Source organism: Morchella importuna (genome assembly GCF_003444635.1).
Source record: "Morchella importuna strain M04M26 chromosome Unknown Morimp01GS010, whole genome shotgun sequence".
NCBI classification, from domain to species: Eukaryota; Fungi; Ascomycota; class Pezizomycetes; order Pezizales; family Morchellaceae; genus Morchella; species Morchella importuna.
In genome coordinates, this window is record NW_025763407.1 from 1071559 (window position 1) to 1091025 (window position 19467).

A 19467-nucleotide genomic window follows, 5' to 3' on the forward strand; every position below is an offset into this window, starting at 1 on the left:
GTGTGTGTGTGTGTGTGTGTGGTGATGTTGAAAAGGCAGCTTGTATTATTTCTTTCTTTTGGAAAACATTTTTGTTTTTGTATGTATTTTTGTTTTTTCCTCCTCTATACCACGACGTATTCTAGCTAGAACCCAGGAAGGAATGGAGTCCATCAGTCAGTCGGTCGGTCGGTCGGTCGGTCAGTACCCTACCACTGCTTGCCCTACATGTATCTACCCTGTGATATGTCGTGTGAGTGAGTGAGTGTCCGCCCGGTTCCCAAGACTCCCATCGTGAAGTCGACTGTTATGTAAACCACCACCATAAACCTAACCCAGGCCAATCACCAATCCACCCACAAATTTTTCCCTTCCCTTTTCCTTTTTCACAGAAGCAAAAACAAAAACGTCATTTTCCCCCAGTTCAACAGCATGCAGCCAGCTAGTGCACATGTCAACCGCACCCACTGCACTCACTGGCAGCTAGAGTAGCCATCCGCGCCGGCTGATCATCAGCACGCATCCACGCACGCACGCACGCACGCCATCCGGATCCATGGAACCGGTCGTGCCTGATTGGACATTTCCGAGTTACAGTACTTCTACATATAACATGCAAACACCCCCCCCCCCCCAGCTACATCAACAGGAAAACCGGCATGCATTCTAGAAGAATCCAGCCATGTATGTACTCTACTATCATATCACTATGTAGCTAGCTAAAGTACACAGTGCATGGCTAAATTACACCCCCTCCCCTTTTCCCATGTTCCCCCGTTCTCCCGGGTGAAATCTATACCCAAGACACATACATACATACATAGGGATAGGGGGAGTGACGTCCCGGATATGTAGATACTCTACATGCATAATGTAAGCGCGGGAGAGTGCTGTCTAGCTATGTAGCTACATGTAGCTAGCTAGCATACCCCTCCTCTCTCTCTCCCCTCAATGACCTGCCCCCCCCTCCTTTATTCTCAAGCTCATAGGTAGCGGTAGCTATAGCTGTTGTGGGACCAAGATATCGCCGCCGGTAGAGTAGAGTAGAGTAGAGTACACTCGGCCGGCCGGCCAGCCCCTCAGCGCAGTTCTATTGAGTTAATACGAAAAAAATCTCCAAAAGGCTCCAAGCTCCAAAAGTAACAGAAATAAGAAAATGGTATCAATTGTAAAAAAGAATCAAGAAAAACTCCACCAGAAACCCACAGACAAAAGAGATAACCAAAGAAAAAAAGAGAAAGAAAGAAAAAGAAGTAGCCATAATTTACAAAAGACGTAATAAACAAGTGATCCCCGCCATCACCATCGCCGCCGCCGTCATCGCCGTCACCGCTCCTTCCAATAACCAACCTGATTAAACTCCCACCCCCGAAGAACCCAAAATCCAAATCAAAACAGAAGCAGAAGAACCCCCCCTCCCCTTCCCAACTCCAACTGCAAACCGCACCTACTCCTCATCCCCCAGCCCCAAACTCGCCATCAACACCTTCACCTCCTCATCCTTCGCCACCCCAATCGGCTTCACCCCACACCCATCCACCACACTCCCATCAGCACCTTTCTCCACCAGCAGCTTCAGCACCGTCGCATTCCCGCCGCACGCCGCGCGATGCAGCACCCGCTGCCCCGCATTATCCTCCGTATTGATATCCGCGCCCTTCTCCAGCAGCATCTTGACCAACCCCTCATTCGCGCCCTCCGACGCACACGCCAGCGGCGTGCGGCCGCGCTCATCCTTCGCCTCTATGTCCGCGCCCCACTCCAGCAGGACGCCGACGGCCTCGCCGGGTCCCGCCAGGCGCGACCCAGCACACACTGCGCGGTGCAGCGGGGTGTTGCCGTCTTCGTCCATGGCGGTGATGTCTGCGCCGGCGTCGACCAGCATCTTCAGGACGGCGACCTGGCGGCTGCGTGCGGCCAGTGGAGGGCTGTCTCCTGCCCTGCGTCCTGCAGCGTGACGTCGGCGCCGGACTCGATGAGCACGCGGACGGTCTCCTCGTGGCCCTTGAGGGCGGCCCAGTGGAGGGCTGTGGTGGAGCCGACGGACTCGACGATGTTGACGTCGATGCCCTTCTCGATGAGGGTGCGGACAACGCGCTCGTGGCCGCTGCCGGCGGCGCGGTGGAGTGCGGTCCCGCGGGAGCCGGATTCAATGTCGATTGAGGTGGAGCCTTTGTCGAGGACGAGGCGGACGAGGGGTTCGTGGCCGTTGAGGGCGGCCCAGAGGAGAGCGCACACGCCGTTCTTGTCCTCGAGGGCGATGTCTTGGATTGTGGGGGCGAGGAGCTTGTGGATGTGACGGGAAGTGCGATATAGTGAGAGGAGGCACTTCAGGGAGAGGTTATGGGCGATCATGAGAATCAGATCGACGGGGAGACTGTGGATTGTAGCCATCGTGATGTATCGATACTGTACGGTGGTTAGTGATTGGTTCGTAGGTAGGTAGGTAAGTAGGAAAGCTAGAGGTTGGAAATGATCGTATGTACTTTGGAGCTTGACTGGTGGTGGGGTATGATAGCTGTAGTTGATATAGGTGTTTTTCAGATGACCATGTGGAAACAGCAGCAGCAAATAAACAAAGCTTCTAGAGGAGCTGTATATAGATGGAAGGGAGCGGGAACGGGGGGGGGCATTTAGTACATGAGGCTCTCTCTCTCTCTCTCTCTAGGGTAGAGCTCTAGAACCTCTGCCTCCCCTGTCAATTCACCTCTCACCATCCGTTGTCATTCTGAGAAGGAGATCCGACGAATGAAGTCCGTCCACGGATTTTTCTCGTCCATTAGGGTAACACCCTGCAGATCGAGATTGCAATTTCCCATTTTTATTTTTCTGCTGGGGGGTGGGAGGAGGAGGAGGGGAGCTTTCTTTTTGACAGCTCATGATCATCGATTCTCACTCCGTATGGGAACCCCACTACACCCACCATGTAAAAACCCTCGATCGCGATTTACCGAGGGTGGGTGCGTCGCCAAGACCCGTGTAGTAACGATTCGATTCGAAATTGTTTGAATTCGCAGGCAGTGATTGGAATCTTTTTTATTTTTTGTTTCTGCTTACTAGAAAGCCGTGAATCGGCATGAGGTTTTTTTTTTATATATATTTTTTTTCTTTCCTTCCTTTTCTTTCCATGTAGGTACCTGGTTTTCTTTTTCACTGAGGGCATTGTTTCCTGAGTTTTTGTCCGCATTTGTTTCTTTTGGGGCCCGTGGAAAGGGTGCGGTGTGTGTGCGTGCGTGCTGGGTTAGCCTTGCCTCGTCTCGTCCATTCCCACCCCCCATGCAGGTTAGGATAGGGTGGTGGTTAGTAAGGGAGCTTTTCTGAACTGAACTGAACTTGGCACACCCCGGAGCAGAGCTCGAACTTTGTCAAGAAGTTTCTCCGGGGTAAACTTCGGCAAGACCCACGGTTTTGCGGAGGAGATGCGAGAAAGGAAAGGGGGAAGGTGAGCTGTAGTGACCTTTACCGCACTAGGCACTGCAGCAGGGTTCGTTCCCACATGGCGATAAATCTCCGGATCCCCCCCCCACTCGCTCCGCTCCGTAATCACTGGGGAATGTTTGTACGAAAGTACCCTTAGACTCGACTCTGTCATGGAAGCAAGGGGATGGATGAGAGGAAGCACAAAAGAAGGGAAGGGCCGTTCTATCAGATGACCGACCTGACCGACGTCAGAGGCAATTTGGGCAAAAGGGTGTTGCGATGGACATGGCCGTATGGAGTGATTGCACCTCAGCTCCTGTGTTCGAGTGAGTGGGTACGTACAGGTACTGTATGTAGGAGAGTTGTGCTCATGAGAGCATCAATGTCCGTTGGTCCTCCTTGGTTATGTAGGCATTGGGTCGATAGCTAGATTTACTCTGGTTTCCAGCGAATTCGAAGAACAGTGATGAGCCAAGGCATGTATGTAGGCACATACAATCAACGTCCATATAAAGATAGAGTACAGATTACCGACCGGCCGTCCCCCATCGTCTCAGATCTGGCATATCCTCTCGCCTAAGTACATACAGGAACCATCGACAGTACTGCCTGTCATGTGATTATTCCCAGCGCAACAGACAGACCGACAGACCGGGGCCATCCATCGTACGTAGAGCGACAAGCTAGGTCTAGGTAGAAGAAGGAGAGCAGAGCAGTATGGAGAGTGAGTAGGGTGATCAGAGCGAGCGCACTTACCCTACCACCTATCCTGTCATGATGTCTCACTTAGAGCAGAACCTCGTCCAATTGGGGTTGCCAGGCCCTCTTTATATACCCTAGAGCTGCCCTCACCTAGCCTAGACGCCGTGCCCTTCCTTGTCGGAATCCAACATAGCTCAAGGAACATGCTCATCCGGTCTCTCCCCTGGTGCACTATCGATTCCCCGAGAGCTCATATCGGGACCCGGGTTCCGGGGGGAGTGATGCGATAGCTCAATTGCAATTTGGCATTTGCAACTAGAGCAATTAGAGCAGATACGAGAGCTCCCCACACTCACAATCCCGTTCTCTCCCCTAGAGCTTCCAAGAGGTTGAGATGGGCGTTGATCAGCTGCCCAGCACGTGCTCCGGAGATCAAGGTGTTGTCACGTCACGCGTTTTCGGGGTGTTGGCGGATGAAGTAAGATGAGAGTGATATGTAATGATTGGATCATGTCGCTGCCTCAGCTTAACTTTATAGCATCTCCAAACTAATTTACACATATGCTCAGCCAGCCACAACCACGTACTTTATGTACCTGTTGTAAGTTGTAACGTGTCTTAGCTAAGCTGCCCCACAGCGTTCGGTGGAAGCAGAATTAAGTCTCGTGAGGGGGGAAAGAGATGACCAAACTTCCATTCCCCCGTTGTGCTACCTTCTGTGTCTACTTTGCATTACCCTATGGATTGACGGGCTGTGTGACATATAAAACGGGGTTGATAAGACAGACAGCCAGCAATTAGTAGCGCACATGCGGAACTGATCTGTGGAGTGCATGCATGCATGCATATCACGATAACAGCCGGTACTATAGAGCAGAGGAACCAATATTTTCTCAATTGCACTCAATTAAGCCCGTAGAAACCCAAGATCAGTAAACCCTTTTTCATGTTGCTCCCTCCATTTCAGTTACTACATGTAATATTAGCCCCAATCATTGACATCTGCTGGCGATAAGACGGCCTGTGCACGATAAGCGATAATCCGATAACACAAACCCACAACCAAACAGCCCGCCTCTTCCTCCCCGACGTCCCCGTTGACGCTGGCTGGCTGTGACATCTCTCGTCTCTGTCTCTCCCGCAGAGTAGAGATTCCCGAATCCACGATATGCATACATGTATATACATACATAACTATATGTATGTCTCTCTCCTGTACCACATTCTACATAGACACATCCGCAGGAGCAATGCGATGCGATGCAATGTCCCCCCAAGATGCCACCTCCGGCGAGGATTCCCACCCCCCATTCTTGCTATCAGAACGAAGAAAAAGAGTCTACTTTACATGCACATACAGCAGAGACAAACAGATGAATCGCATACATACTACATACAATTCGTTTACTAAGATACCCCGCAACCAATTGATCATCACGGTCGATAGCTAGTCGCCCATCCGGTGCCGTTCCTTGCCTTGGCTCCCGGGTCCTTCCCCCCCCCCCCCCCGTGCTTAACTGCGAACAACCTAACGGCGCTCCCAGACGATGGCAAACCTCTCGATAGCTTCACTGCAGCCCGGCATCCTTCGGATGTGACGAACATAACACGGGGCGGGCCCAGTTGAAGCTCTAGGCATGACGGCGGCTCCCCCGCAGGCACCCGGGCTGGCGGAGACGTCTATAAATGTCCCCCAACACCCTCCCGGAATCTCAATTGCATCTCCAACAGACAATATCGACACTCCAGAACCTACCTATACACCACACACACTCACACCCTCCACAATGCCCAAAGAAGCCATCAGAACCGCCCTCAAGGTCGACCTCAAGGCACCTGCCCCCTCCCAGCCCGGCCTTCACAACAGATGGCACCCCGACAGTACCTCCCCCTCCCTCCTCCATCTCCAATCCACCTACTAACACCCCACTAGTCCCCACCGTCGGCAAGATCGTCCCCGGCGAAGCCGTCAAGATCGAGTGCATCGACTGGACAGGCGGTCAGATCAAGAACGACGACAGCGCCGACGACGTCAAGAACGTCGATCTCTCGTGCGTGCACTTCCTCAGCGGGCCCTTCGAGATTGAGGGCGCCGAGCCCGGCGACGTGCTCGTTGTCGAGATCCAGGACGTGCAGCCGTTCCAGGAGCAGCCGTGGGGCTTCACGGCCGTCTTTGACAAGAAGAATGGTGGTGGCTTCTTGGACGAGCACTACCCGCAGGCCGCGAAGGGTACACCCCCCCTCCTCCTCCCTCCCTTTCCCCCCATCTCTACCATAACCAGAAGTGTCTGCTAACAGCGCCTAGCCATCTGGGACTTCGAGGGCATCTACTGCTCCTCCCGCCACATCCCCCACGTGCGCTTCCCCGGCCTGATCCACCCCGGCATCATGGGCTGCGCGCCCTCCCCCGAGATCCTCGCCGAATGGAACCGCCGCGAGGGCGAACTCGTCGCGGCCTCCGGCCACCTCGACCGCGTCGTCGCCAACCTCCCCGAACCGCACGGCGTGCACGCCGGCTCCGCGTCCGGCGACCTCGCAGCCAAGATCGGGCGCGAAGGCGCACGCACCATCCCCGGGCGCCCCGAGCACGGCGGCAACTGCGACATCAAGAACCTGTCCCGCGGCAGCAAGACATACCTTCCGGTGCACGTTCCGGGCGCCAAGTTCTCCGTCGGCGATCTGCACTTCAGCCAGGGCGACGGGGAGATCAGCTTCTGCGGGGCGATTGAGATGGCGGGTGTGATTACGTTCAAGTTTGGGCTAATGAAGGGCGGGATTGCGGAGCTGGACATGAAGAGCCCCATCTTCCTGCCGGGGCCCGTGCAGCCGCAGTTTGGGCCGGGCCGGATGTTGACGTTTGAGGGTTCAGTGTGGATGAGCAGGGGAAGCAGCATTATATGGATGCGACGGTGGCGTATAGACAGACGTGCTTGAGGGTGTTTGAGTATTTGAAGAGGTATGGGTACTCGGGTGAGCAGATCTATCTGCTGCTGTCGTGTGCGCCGGTCGAGGGGCATGTGGCGGGGATTGTCGATGTGAGAGACTGCCTTTTCCTTTTTTTTCCTTCTCTTTCCCCCGGGGGCGTGGGCTAATGGTGATGGTGAAATGCAGATTCCGAACGCGTGCACGACGATGGGCATACCGATGGATATCTTTGACTTTGACATCTCGCCTGGCGCGCCGGCGACGAAGCTGGACATGGGCAGCTGCGCGCTTACGAGTGATCGCAAGTGATTCGGCTCTGACTGATTTGCTCTTTTTCTCGTTCTCCTGCTGTTCTCCTTTTCTTGCTGCGTGCTTTCTTGGTTTGTTGTACATATATTGGGAGGCCCGCTGTGATGTATGTATGTACAGTACTTTCTTCTCTGCACTTTGATCATTGCCAGTCACAGATCTGTGTTCCACCGCCGTAGAGCTGAGTACATGTAATCCCACCCACAACCCTCAACCCACAACCCCGTCCAAGCACCCCACACAGACACAGACACCCCTCCACACACACTTTCTCTCCACACTCCACCGCACCTGAGACGTTCCTTCCAGAACACCCCCCCCCCCCCTTCTCTCTTCTAGCGCTCACGTTCCACCGCCGATCTCCCCCCCCCCCACCCCAAATGCAGCCCTACCCCCGAGACCAGGCTTTTCCCCAGCAAACATCAAATTTCGGCCCAGCGAGTAGAGGTAGGAATAAGCATCCCGCCTGAGCTCCTCCATACAAACCCGAGCACTGTTAATCCAATGCGTTCCTCCACGACAGTGTTGTAGTTAGTGCGCGCAAAATATGTAAGCATCGCCGGAATAAGCCGTCAGTACTACATACACCCCTGAATATCACACAAGACGTCTCTCTTCTAAGCTCAGCACTTGAGCTAAGAGCATGCAGGAAGTGCTTAAACATTTATAGCTTGTTTTGTTTACGCTTCTTTGCGCAATTAACAAAGCTTAAGAACTGGACGGTGAGCTTAAGGGCACTTCTAAACCTAGAGGCTGGTCAGATGTCTACATGTACCCAGATTGACCCTCGAGCTCAATGTGGTCGTAATCGTGATCAGGATGTAAATAGACGTAGAGCTCCAGATCTAGATCTCGGGCTAGAATTCGAGCTCGAGCTACTCCAGAGGGAATTATCCAATTGGGTGCGCAACCTAACAGCCAGACCAGACCTACTACCGGACCAAAAAATAAAAAATAAAAACCATGGACCCAAATATTCTCCACTCCCCCAGTATGTAAAACATCCGTGAAATATAGCAGGCACATATCACAAAAAAAAACTCACCCCAATAATAGCCCATAGAACATCACCACCTCCGTTTTGACCCCATTCACCTGTCACCTGGGGAGCCTGGGGGGGAACTGAGAACTCTAGCTATAGAGTACATGTACTCTAGCATATAAAACGCCATGCACGCCCATCCTCCCAAACCGCTCAACGGGCACCAAATCTCGCAAACCGCTCACCCCCCAGCTGATCTGCCTACCTACCAGCTGCCGCTCCTTAAAACCTCACCAGTCGATATCTTAACGGTTCACTCCAGTTAGGTACATAAGTCAACGAAATCTCCAATATGCAGATCAGCAGCATTATCCTCTCCTTGGTGGCGTGCAGTATTGTGCAAGCCGCTGCGGTCCCGCGGTGTGATGAGGATCTTCAATTTGTATGTCCCTCCCTCCCTTCCCTACTTACTTGCCTATGTAGGCGCCTACTCATGCTCAGCACACCCCACTAACGCCCTTCTTCCAGTACAACCACTGCATCTCTGACACCAGCCAATACCTCAAGTCTCTCAACGTGCGCGTAACACCCTCTCACACCTCCCGCATCACAAAGTGCTACCAGTGCTTGTACTACCCCCCCCCCCCTCTCCCTCTCTCCCCACCCACACAGCTAACAATGCCACAGTCAAGAAGCAGCCGACAACGGGTGCGGCGCACTATTTGGGTCCGATCCCGACAACCTGTCGGACGAGGGGCGGCGGTGCTACGATGTGGGGATGGAGAAGTGCAGGATGCGGCGTGGCCGCGGGGAGAGGTGTAGGTTCTTTGTGAACTGGAGGAGTGCGGGGCGTGTGGGGGAGGCGTAATAGGGGGGTGGGTGTGTGTGTATATATATGCAATATATTCCGAGTTTTGGGAGCTTGGTGGTTGGTGCAGATGTTCGCAGAGTTGGTCTGGATTTGGTGTGATGTGATAGGGAGGGGTTCTAGGGCAGTTTCACATATGTGCTCTGTAAGCTCCTATACCTACGGAACCGTACGTAGTTGATCAACCCATGGTAAGTCTCCAGAGGTAGTTTCGTTGGCTTTTGGTATCTCGTAGTGGGTAGTTGAAGGTCCAGCTGGTTGTCTTGTCGCCTTGATGTTGGAAGAGATATTCGCCAGATAGATATCCAGTACGTACCCTTGAAGAAGATTTGTTTTAATAAGGCCCAATGTCTTCGATCCGAACTCGCTGTCAGTGAACTGGTTAGCTTAGTTGCCCACTCGAATCCTTTCAGACGGTAACTAAAGGCCCTATATATTCATTAAGGTGAAATAGAGCCATAAAAGGCCACCGGCCGAATCATGGCCAATCACTCTCAGCCTTGGTCTTCCTAACGACAGAGAGAGCCGTTCCTGCTGGTATACCTGTGTCCTACTCACATGAGAGATTGTAGTATCCCAAAGATGTCTAAGTATATATGTCTCCTGGTGATACTCCTAGTATATGAAATAACCCGGTATCGTTAGTTATTAAATTGGTTCATGGATTCTGATTCGGAGTTGATCCCCTCGTTTGTTTTCCTTGTTCAGGCAATTCCCGTTGTAATTCACCTAACCCACACTCCGCGAATCTCTCTAGGCTCGAAGTCACAGTTTGTGACCTCTTTTTCAACAAATCTTTCCACCTCTCGAGATATCCATTCGCTATAACAGTTAGTATTTTGATTTGAATCAACTCGGTTAACTAATGTGAAAACCGGGCGCGAACGAAGGGATACTGAGCACGAGCCAAAGCTCTGGTAGATCTTCCCCCTCATAATTGGTAGTTAAAGATTTTCAACAGTATTCTGAATACCCCTCCTAGCCTGATCAAATGCACTAGATCTATCCCCTCTTGCAATTGTTCAAGAAACATTATCGTTATGCTACCAAAGCGCGGCTGTTACTAAAGCTAATGGTAAGGCTCAAAACTCAAAGTACCCGCCTAACGTTAACCAGACCTTAAGGCCACTATGAGTGCCAAGACTATGAATCTATATACCTATTTACTGAGAGAGTAAGTTTCCGCGATTCTCGCCGCAAGCACATGTATAGTACTGCAAGCCTCGCCTTTCCCCATGAATCTCCAATAAGGCCTCCAGCATGATCGTATGAGGCCGTAACAACTAAACGTGCTTTCATCCGATAGGTCCCAAGCTACACAGCGGAGATGTATGTATGGTTACTCGATTCAGCCCCGCGTCTACGAAGACTTAAGTAGATACAACATCGATAATAGGCGGATTTTACCCGCTCAAAACTCCAGCGGAATCGCTAGTGTGTTCCTCAACACTACATTCATCAAGGTACCAGCCATGGCCGACGGTTTAAGCACTGCAGCGAGTGTCATTGCAGTCATTCAGATGGCAACATCATTAGCTGGCGTGGGATATAAATACCTCAGCGGCGCAAAGCGAGCACCAGAGTGTTTGAGAAGGCTCACAGCCGAGCTCAAAACGTTGATCGAAATACTTACCGAGATACACATCCGCGCACAAGACCCTGAATCAAAACTACAGGGGCTCGATAGCTCACTTCAACAATGTTTCGCAGACATGATAAAGCTTCAAGACAAACTGAGACCCAGAAACAATTCGGGCCTTTGGGGAAGTATAAGAACCAGGCTTCAGTGGCCTTTTGAGGAAAGCGATATAATGGATCACCTCGTACGGATGGAAAGATTCAAAAGCACTTTTACACTTGCCATGGGTCTTAATCAACAGTAAGTATCTCATGGTATTGATGCACTATTGGTTGTAGGCCTTGTGCCAGTAGCCAGAATTTAATCTGATTAAACTAGATCTCTTGTAAAGACTACGGCTTCCCATGTCGGTGCAATCAATACACACGTCCAGGGAATTGACGGACGCATGCAGACAGTTGACTTGAATGTTCAAGGGGTTGGAATGAGCGTTACGAAAATCAGAGAAGATATTATGGACTTGAGGACAGTCCAGAATTCGAATTTAAGAGAGGCAGATATTATTCAGAATAGTGAGCTATTCCTGCTGTACTTTATATATCGGTAGTAGTTCATTGTTTATTAACACTTCAATTAGAAAAACAACGCACTGAAATCCTTGATTGGCTTTATTCAGAGGATTTCCGCACGGTGCATGAAAACATAAGTAGTAGGAGGAAAGCACAGACAGGAGACTGGATTTTGAAGGAAAAAAAATTTCGCAACTGGATTGAAATGATTGATCCACACAGAATTCTTTGGGGTTATGGGATTCGTACGTACTCGTGGGTGAAAAACCTTCCAATGGTGTTTACTGACTGTTGTAAATCCTTCAGCCGGCGCAGGAAAAACCTTTCTATCGTAAACACCCCGAATTTCATCTTTATAGGCTAATCTCGCCCTATCAATCTTATTCATATATATATACTGATTCTTGGGCCGGGTTAATTACAGTTCTCGAGTTATCGACTACCTTGAATGTGAGGCACCAGCCGCAGGCTATGGAGTAGCACATATATATTTCAACTTCAAAGACCAGAGCCGGCAGACGCCTATAAAGGTCCTTGCCAGCTTAGTGAAACAACTCGCCTGTAAAATACCACATCTTCCTCGACCAATCGTAGAGGTGTATAATAAATTACACCATGAAAAACGACAACCGGGCTTTGAAGATTTATATGACTATTTTCTTGCAATCGTGGGCTCGGGTTCATTCAACCGAATTATTATAGTCTGCGACGCGCTGGACGAATGCGACCCCAGTTCCCAGCGTTTACAGTTGTTACCATTATTTCATAGGATGGGAAACGACGGAGCTAGCTTATTCTTGACTAGTCGTGAATATCCTGAGGATATTCAGAGCTCCCTTAACGACAAATCAACGAAACTCAAGCTTTTTGCAAACGATGAAGATATCCGCAATTATATTGAACAAAAGATAAATGACAACCCTCGAGCTAAGCGCCTTGTAAGGGAGGGAGGAATCAAGGACATGATTATTTCCGAGTTGACAAAATGTGCCGATGGAATGTGAGCATTTGCAGTTCTATACTCCCTCCTTCCTCCCGGGACTAATACTAAAGAAATCCAGGTTAATTTCTACTTGTTCATTTCCATATCGAGTACTTATGTCAACAGCCTACAACCGCCAAGATCCTTCAGGAGCTCAAGAAATTTAACCTTTCCTCTTATTCTACCGAAGGAAAGCCACTCGATCAAACTTATGACAGAGCCATGGAACGCCTCCGATCTCAACCCAAAAATTGCGTAGACTTAGCCATAAGAGCCCTTTTTTGGGTTGTCGGAGCTTATCGAGCACTTAAGATCCAAGAATTTCAAATAGCAGTATCTTTAGAAGCGCATTCAAAACAAACAACGATAGATGAGCAGGACCTACCCGACGTCAAAACCTTACTAGATGTTTGCACCAACTTTCTAATCATTAACGATAACGATGAGGTCAGGCTTGTTCATTATACAGTTCAGGAATACCTTCTGGAAAATTCTATAGTTCCTGCACGCCAGGATTTGGCTTTAGAACTCACCATACTGTGCACAGTGTATCTTTCTTTGGATGTGTTCAGAAATGAACCTGACTCTTTGACCATCTACGGGTCCCCAGAAGAACAACTCATGCATTATATGAGAAAGTATTTTTATCGTCATCTCACAGCCTGTAAAGACGACAAGAGATTATTAATGGAGCCGCTGCTCAGACTCTTAGGCTCAGGCTGTGAAGGGGCCGCTAATCTTATTTCTTATCGAACCCCCTCACTATTTATCGCAGTCAAGTTAGGGAAAGCAGAAGTAGTTCGAGGTTTACTAAAAACGCCCAAATACGCGTCCCTAATAAATGGAAGACATAAGGGAACCCCTCTTCTCACATATGCAATTGACTACAATGATATGTCAATTATCCAGCTTCTACTCGAAAATGGGGCCGATACCTCAGCTAGGAGTCAATTGGAAGGTACCGCACTACATAGTGCTGTCTCTAGAGGATCCGTGGAAATTGTCCAGCTTCTACTCGATAACGGGGCCGATATCTCAGCTAGTGATGAAGAAGGAAATACCACACTACATCTTGCTGTCCTTAACGAATCCGTGGAAGTTTCCCAGCTTCTACTCGATAACGGGGCCGATATCTCAGCTATTAATGGATGGGGAAGTACCGCACTACATCTTGCTGTCCTTAATCAATCCATGGAAGTTTCCCTACTTCTACTCAATAACGGGGCCAATATCTCAGCTGGCAACGAAGAAGGAGATACCGCACTACATCTTGCTGTCCTTAACGGATCCGCGGAAATTACCCAGCTCCTACTCGATAACGGGGCCGATATCTCAGTTGTTAATAAACGGGGAGATACCGTACTACACCTCGCAGTCGATATGGAAGACGTAGAGAAGATTCGACTTTTGCTCGAGAACGGGGCGGATGTCTCAACCCGGAATAAAGCAGGAAGTAGTTCCCTGGATTTAGCCACGCTTCCCATACAAAAAGATTCATAGGCGGGTTCACCTGCCATGATATATTACGCTATGGATTTAAAGCGTTAGAAATCATCCAGCTTCTGCTCGAAAAAGTTACTGGTATCACAGCTCAGAACGATGAAAAGACCACAATACACCTCGCAATCCTTGAAAAGATTGGGGAAATCGCTCAAACCCCCTGTAGTCATGAGGGTGTGCCTGGGATTTCTCGGGAAACCCGTGAGCCCTTTGGTTTCAATACTTATGGTCTCGAGGATGTCTTGGTATCGAGAAAAAAGTCTCGAGACGGTGTGAACTAGCATAAACGAGGCTTTGCTGGTACAATTAAGGGAATAAGTGGATCATTTTAGTAAGAACATTCCAACTTCCAACCCTTTTTCTGTTGATATTTAGAGTTTTTATAACTGACTTTCCTGTCGTGCTTGCCATTCAAGTCTCTATGGCGGCGTATATTCGATATTAGACTAGATTAATATGGTTGCAACTTTCTCGAGCAGTCTCTTACCCCCATCACTAATTTTTATAAGCACGAGAGTGGATCACCCGGCTCTAGACACGGCACTTGGCATGGTACTACTACATGATCCAAAGGAAATCTATATTTCTTAATTTCTTTAATTTCATTTTCTAAATCTCTTATACTTCGTCAATTTCTTAATTCACTACATAAGTATATACTACAGCATTTCCTTCTCTGTTCCCAATTGCAATCATATTTCTCATGGCCACAATATATATTTCTAGGCTCATTAAATGTATGACCTAGCTACTGACGACCTATGAACAGAGTAGTAAAGTTGCCTTGAATAGCGAGACGTGTCCCTGATCTCTTAGTGAATGGGACATTACCCTCATAAAACTATCTCTTCAGCCCAGGAGGCATATTAAGACCCATTAATTCAGCAACAGGCGCCTAGGCCTAGCCAGAATTTACAGGACTTGGTTGTGCTTTTTTTTTTTTTTTTTTTTTTTTACCATTCGAGGCTTCTCTTTATCTTTTTTCCCCACCCCTATGGCTTCAATCTCCAGTCATGGGAGTACTTGTATAGAGCTTTTATAACCTCTTTCTTTAGCGGGGTACTTCTTGCGAGGTCAATGATAGAAATGTCGAGTTTCAAAATAGGCCCTAGCAGGATACACGTTACCGGTGCCCCACGAACACTAAACCAACAAAACGGGCCATGTTGGCCTGCCTTTATGTTTACATTATTGTTCACTGCCGGCTACGAATATCGGCCATTCGCAAACAATACAATGTAGTTGCAATTAATTACATACTGCCATAACTCGAAAAATTGGCTAGATCAAAATTTCTTGTATGGGAAATTTCTAAAGCAGATCGATGCCATTCAACCAATCACTCAAGTGGTAATCCCTGGACGGAGATGGCCAATTTTTCGAGTTTTGGCGGTACTCACCATAAGTGGTCAATCATTTCTCAAGCCCGTGCGCGTGCGTGGTTGTTACGCGCTAACTCCCCCCTCCACGCACACCGCCAACCAACGCGTCTCCCAACGTCGCGTCTGCAAAAACCACTCTACACGCTCCCGCGACCTAACAAACCACCAATGTCCGATCCGACCACAAAACGGTATTCCCCCCCCCCCCCCCCAGTCCCTTCGATCTTCCTCCCCAGACAAGACCTGCAACAGTGCTAACCCTCCCCTCCCCCTCCACAGCCGTCTCCCCAAAGCAACCTACTCCCGCAAGGCGCCCACCTCCTACCCCACCAAGCGCCGCCGCCTCACCTCCACCAGCCCACCACCATCCTCCTCCCTCCCACCAACCTCAGATGCAGAAGAAGATGCCCCCATACAACCCTCACTGCCATCGTCCCCCTCGCCGCTGCCCTCATCTCCTCCACCCAGGAGGTCGGCATTCACCTTCCTAACCCGCACCACCCAGACCCCACGGGCCCCCGCAAAACACAAGAAGCGCCCGCAAGCCCCACCGCAGCCAAAGCTCACTCAGTCCATCATCGACCTCGGGCAGGCGCTGCGCATCACCTGCCGCACATGCAGGATGTCCTACCACCCCAGCACGCCCGACGACGAAGCATTGCACAAGCGCTTCCACGCCAAGTCTGTCGGCGGCGTCGACTTCCCTTATACTAACAAGAGCGGGAAGACCGTCTGGCGCGGTGACGGCGAGGAGGACGTAAAGGTTCTGCTTGTGGACCGAAAGAGCGCGCCGGCTGAGAAGAGGAAGGTCAGGGAGGTGGTGGAGGTGGTGGACGCCGAGCTGGGGGCCGCTGAGATTGCGGACACGGTGCTGTGGCAGGAGGATGGTGATGGCGGGGATAGGTTTCGGGTGTATGTCTATGTGCATGGGAAGAAGTGCGTGGGTTTGCTTTTGGTCGAGAGGATCAAGAGGGCTTATTATGTCCTTGATGAGCCTACCGCCGTCGCCGCCACTGCTACGAAGCAATTAGAGCAGAAGGAGCTGGAGGGGAAAGAAGGCGAGGGCAAGGCTAAGGGCAACGATAGTAAGCCCCCCTCGGCGATTTCTACTTCTGCCTCTTCGTCGGTCTCGATCTCGTCCACGCCGCAGAAGGCACTCATGGGCGTGGCCCGCATCTGGACGTGCTCCTCTAGCAGGCGCAAGGGCATTGCGCGAAGGCTGCTTGAGTGTGCTCGGAGCACATTTATATACGGCATGAGTGTCGAGAAGGGCCTGGTAGCCTTCAGCCAGCCGACTGAGAGTGGTGGTGCCTTGGCCAGAGGGTGGTTTGAGGGCGAGGAGGGATGGAAGGTTTATGTTGAGGAACCGTGATTCCTTTTTGGAGAAAACCTTTTTTTTGGCCCGTTCCTTTTGGAAAGTATTGGCATTCTTTATTCTCTTGAAAGGTTTTTTTTGGGGCACTCCCTTTTTCTTTTTCTTTTTCTTTGCATATATTTTATACAGCCTCTCTAAATTATATATACAAGGGCTGTTTCGGTATTTTTTCTTTATTTTAAATGGAGTGTCTTTCACGGGTTGATATGGGTTTGGGGAGGGACCCTATTTTGTGATTGTACTTATATAGAGTCACATTAGAAAGCATTGTCTGTTGGTGTTTAGGCAGCGTTTTTTTAATTTTTTTTAATGACACATATTCATACAGCAGAGTTTGTCGTTCTCTTATTTTCATATGGGGGAACAACGTATCTGTAAATATCAGCTCCATATATCTCTATAGATACCATAGACGAACGACATCTATCCCCTCCGTCGTGTCGTGTCGTGGCATTACCTGCACGACCCATCACTCGCCTCCCGCACCGCACACCCAAAACAACAAAAACACCATTAACCCACCACGGCATTCTCTCCGCCCCCGCAAACCGTCCTAGAAGTACACACCAACACGAATAGAGTACCAGGTAGAACTCGAGGCATGACCCCGCGATATGTATGTGCGGCAACATACCCCCCCTTGGGAGGATCATAGATAAGGACAGGACTTCCGAGATTGCGCGTGCGCGTGCGCGTGCGTTTGGCCTTCCCTCCTTGTGCTCGTGCTCCGCATACATAACTGGGAGGGATGAACCATCACCGAGCCAGAGTCACATACGCAGAGTAGATGCTCTTTGTCTCTTTGGCCTATACGATACTACAGCATTCCTGGTTGTGGCAAGGGGAGGAGGCCGGGGCTCTACGCTGTCTGTCAAACAAACCACGACGGGTGATCGGTTGACATTGACAGTTACGTTCCACGGGGGGTCCCTCCCTTTAAGAAGGGGAAGAAACAAGGGCGGTCTTTTCAAAGGGAATCACGTTTCCCATTGAGCAGCCAGGAAATGAGAGCCGAAGAAGCACATCACAATCCAACGAACGCGTCAAACCAAACATCACGCCCAAGCCCCAAGCAAGGAAGAGAGATAGAGAGAAGAGAAGGGAAGGGAGAGAAAGAGAAAGAGAAGGGAAGAGAAGGGAAGGGAGCCAACGTCAATCAATCAATCAAGCTGCTATACAAAGCCTTACCCTACTACCACTCCACACTCGAGCACTCAATGCCGCGGCGAGGAGAAGGCTCTTTTTTTTTTGTGCAAGCTGCACTGGATCAATTAAACCTGCACACGCACAACGTAAGGCCAGAAGAAAAAAACCAGAAACCAGAAATCAGAGCCCATGCAGTCTAGAAGCAAGAAAAAACGCAAGGGGGGGTGGTTGTGTGTGGGCACTGGGCACTGTGGCAGGCGTGATGTCGATGTCGATATCGATATGTGTCCCTCCGCTGCACCCCGGGTAGGAAGGAAAAAAAAGTTAACGGAGGAAGAGAAAGAAAGAAAAAAGTAGGAGGCTGGAAGAGAAGCATAGGCATCGACCGGAAAGCACAAGAAAGGGGCGTTGGTTGTGGTCGCTGACCCACCAGCACAGCAGGGTCAGTCAGTCACTCAATCACTCAATCACTCACTCACACTCACTCACTACTAGCAGCAGTAGCAGACACGCGAGACGACGCGTCTCGTTCTCGTGGGGAAGGGAAGAGAAGTGAAGGGATTTTTTTTTTCCCTGTGTTGTCTTGTCGTGTCGTGTCTCCTGCATTTTGCAGCAGCAGCAAGCAAGCAAGCAAGCAGCAAGCAACAAAGAAAAGAAAGAAAAAGGGAAAGGCAACACCTAAGCGGTGAGCCTCCGAGTCGGTACATGCGCAGACCAGGAAATCATTTCCTGCCAGCTACCAGGAAGAGAAGGTAAAGCGAGGTGAGTGATTGAGTGAGTGAGAGGTGCGAGGGGGCAGAGGCAGAGGGAGAGAGCGAGGGGGGGAGGGTTATCGCGGAAGGCAAAGAATTTCTGTGAGACTCTGAGACAAGTTACAACTTGATTTCAAACCCAGCCCAAACTCCAAATTAGGGTTAGGGGTGTGGTGGGTGGAATGTGGAGCGTGGAGCGTGGAGCGTGGAGCGTGGAGCGTGGAGCGTGGAATAAGGTGAGTGTGAGCGAAAGCTCGGCTCACCTTCTCGTTCGCTCGCTTCACAAGTCACGGATGTCTTGATGCGAGCGATAGAGCAAGCGTAATCTGTCATCTTCCGGAAGATTTGCGGTAGCGTCGGAAAATCACCAACCGACCCCAAGTGGGTCCGTGGTGTTCTGCATAGAATATCACTCGATTTGGAGTTTTCGGGAGGTCTGGCTTGGCTTTAGGGGGCCGCATTCGCAAAAACTACCGGAAGAATAGTATAGTGGAATTGGACTATTCTCTATTGAATTGTCGGATTCTATAGTACTACATGTAGTTCTCACTCTTGGAGGCAGAACCTAGCGTCGAAAACGCTCAAGGTTTATAGAATGAAAGCTCCACAAGAACCCAGCACAGCCGGACGCAATACTATGATCAATGCACAAGTAACAGCGATTCTACATCAGCGCACGCATTTACCCACTACTATTATTCTCTTAGAGATACCGAATACAATACTCAGATCCCAATGCTAGATGGATGAGCTGTCCATATCTATACCATGGCCCAAAACATATCGCACATCACATCCATCCGTCATAGCGTATACAAAACCTCTTCCCCGCAGCCTCCCTTGATCATGTACCTGCATAGGATCTCTCTGACCTAGCCGGGGGGGGGGGGGGGGAGGGGGGTGGACGCGCGATGGAACGAAAGGAAGGGTTATGTGATCACATGTTCCGGGTCAGAGACAGCTTACTCAGGGTCGCCAGTCTCAGTCAAGAAAGTCA

At 50.2% G+C, this 19467-nt stretch overlaps 7 protein-coding genes across 7 annotated transcripts; 5 read left to right on the top strand and 2 right to left on the bottom strand.

Moving 5' to 3' along the window:
- Positions 1-1426: 1426 nt before the first annotated feature.
- Positions 1427-1831, bottom strand: LAJ45_04378 (uncharacterized protein; the record flags this gene model as incomplete). The annotated part of the gene is made up of 1 exon (XM_046113958.1): positions 1427-1831. One exon carries the CDS (start codon positions 1829-1831, stop codon positions 1427-1429), a length of 405 nt encoding a protein of 134 aa, XP_045973060.1.
- A 35-nt stretch (positions 1832-1866) lies between these two features.
- On the bottom strand, positions 1867-2706 carry LAJ45_04379 (uncharacterized protein; the record flags this gene model as incomplete). Its single annotated transcript, XM_046113959.1, has 3 exons — positions 1867-2388; positions 2466-2497; positions 2694-2706. The coding sequence occupies 3 exons, from the start codon at positions 2704-2706 to the stop codon at positions 1867-1869; spliced, it is 567 nt and encodes a 188-aa protein (XP_045973061.1).
- A 3032-nt stretch (positions 2707-5738) lies between these two features.
- LAJ45_04380 (uncharacterized protein) lies at positions 5739-7335 on the top strand (the record flags this gene model as incomplete). Its single annotated transcript, XM_046113960.1, has 5 exons — positions 5739-5982; positions 6035-6331; positions 6407-6971; positions 7022-7136; positions 7213-7335. 5 exons carry the CDS (start codon positions 5739-5741, stop codon positions 7333-7335), a joined length of 1344 nt encoding a protein of 447 aa, XP_045973062.1.
- A 1334-nt stretch (positions 7336-8669) lies between these two features.
- On the top strand, positions 8670-9185 carry LAJ45_04381 (uncharacterized protein; the record flags this gene model as incomplete). The annotated part of the gene is made up of 3 exons (XM_046113961.1): positions 8670-8759; positions 8846-8946; positions 9005-9185. The coding sequence occupies 3 exons, from the start codon at positions 8670-8672 to the stop codon at positions 9183-9185; spliced, it is 372 nt and encodes a 123-aa protein (XP_045973063.1).
- Positions 9186-10657: 1472 nt separating this feature from the next.
- Positions 10658-11813, top strand: LAJ45_04382 (uncharacterized protein; the record flags this gene model as incomplete). Its single annotated transcript, XM_046113962.1, has 6 exons — positions 10658-11064; positions 11143-11336; positions 11402-11473; positions 11556-11578; positions 11640-11664; positions 11758-11813. The coding sequence occupies 6 exons, from the start codon at positions 10658-10660 to the stop codon at positions 11811-11813; spliced, it is 777 nt and encodes a 258-aa protein (XP_045973064.1).
- Positions 11814-12318: 505 nt separating this feature from the next.
- Positions 12319-14265, top strand: LAJ45_04383 (uncharacterized protein; the record flags this gene model as incomplete). The annotated part of the gene is made up of 6 exons (XM_046113963.1): positions 12319-12333; positions 12395-12425; positions 12686-13768; positions 13858-14060; positions 14127-14146; positions 14232-14265. 6 exons carry the CDS (start codon positions 12319-12321, stop codon positions 14263-14265), a joined length of 1386 nt encoding a protein of 461 aa, XP_045973065.1.
- A 1100-nt stretch (positions 14266-15365) lies between these two features.
- On the top strand, positions 15366-16569 carry LAJ45_04384 (uncharacterized protein; the record flags this gene model as incomplete). The annotated part of the gene is made up of 2 exons (XM_046113964.1): positions 15366-15388; positions 15477-16569. 2 exons carry the CDS (start codon positions 15366-15368, stop codon positions 16567-16569), a joined length of 1116 nt encoding a protein of 371 aa, XP_045973066.1.
- Positions 16570-19467: the final 2898 nt, after the last annotated feature.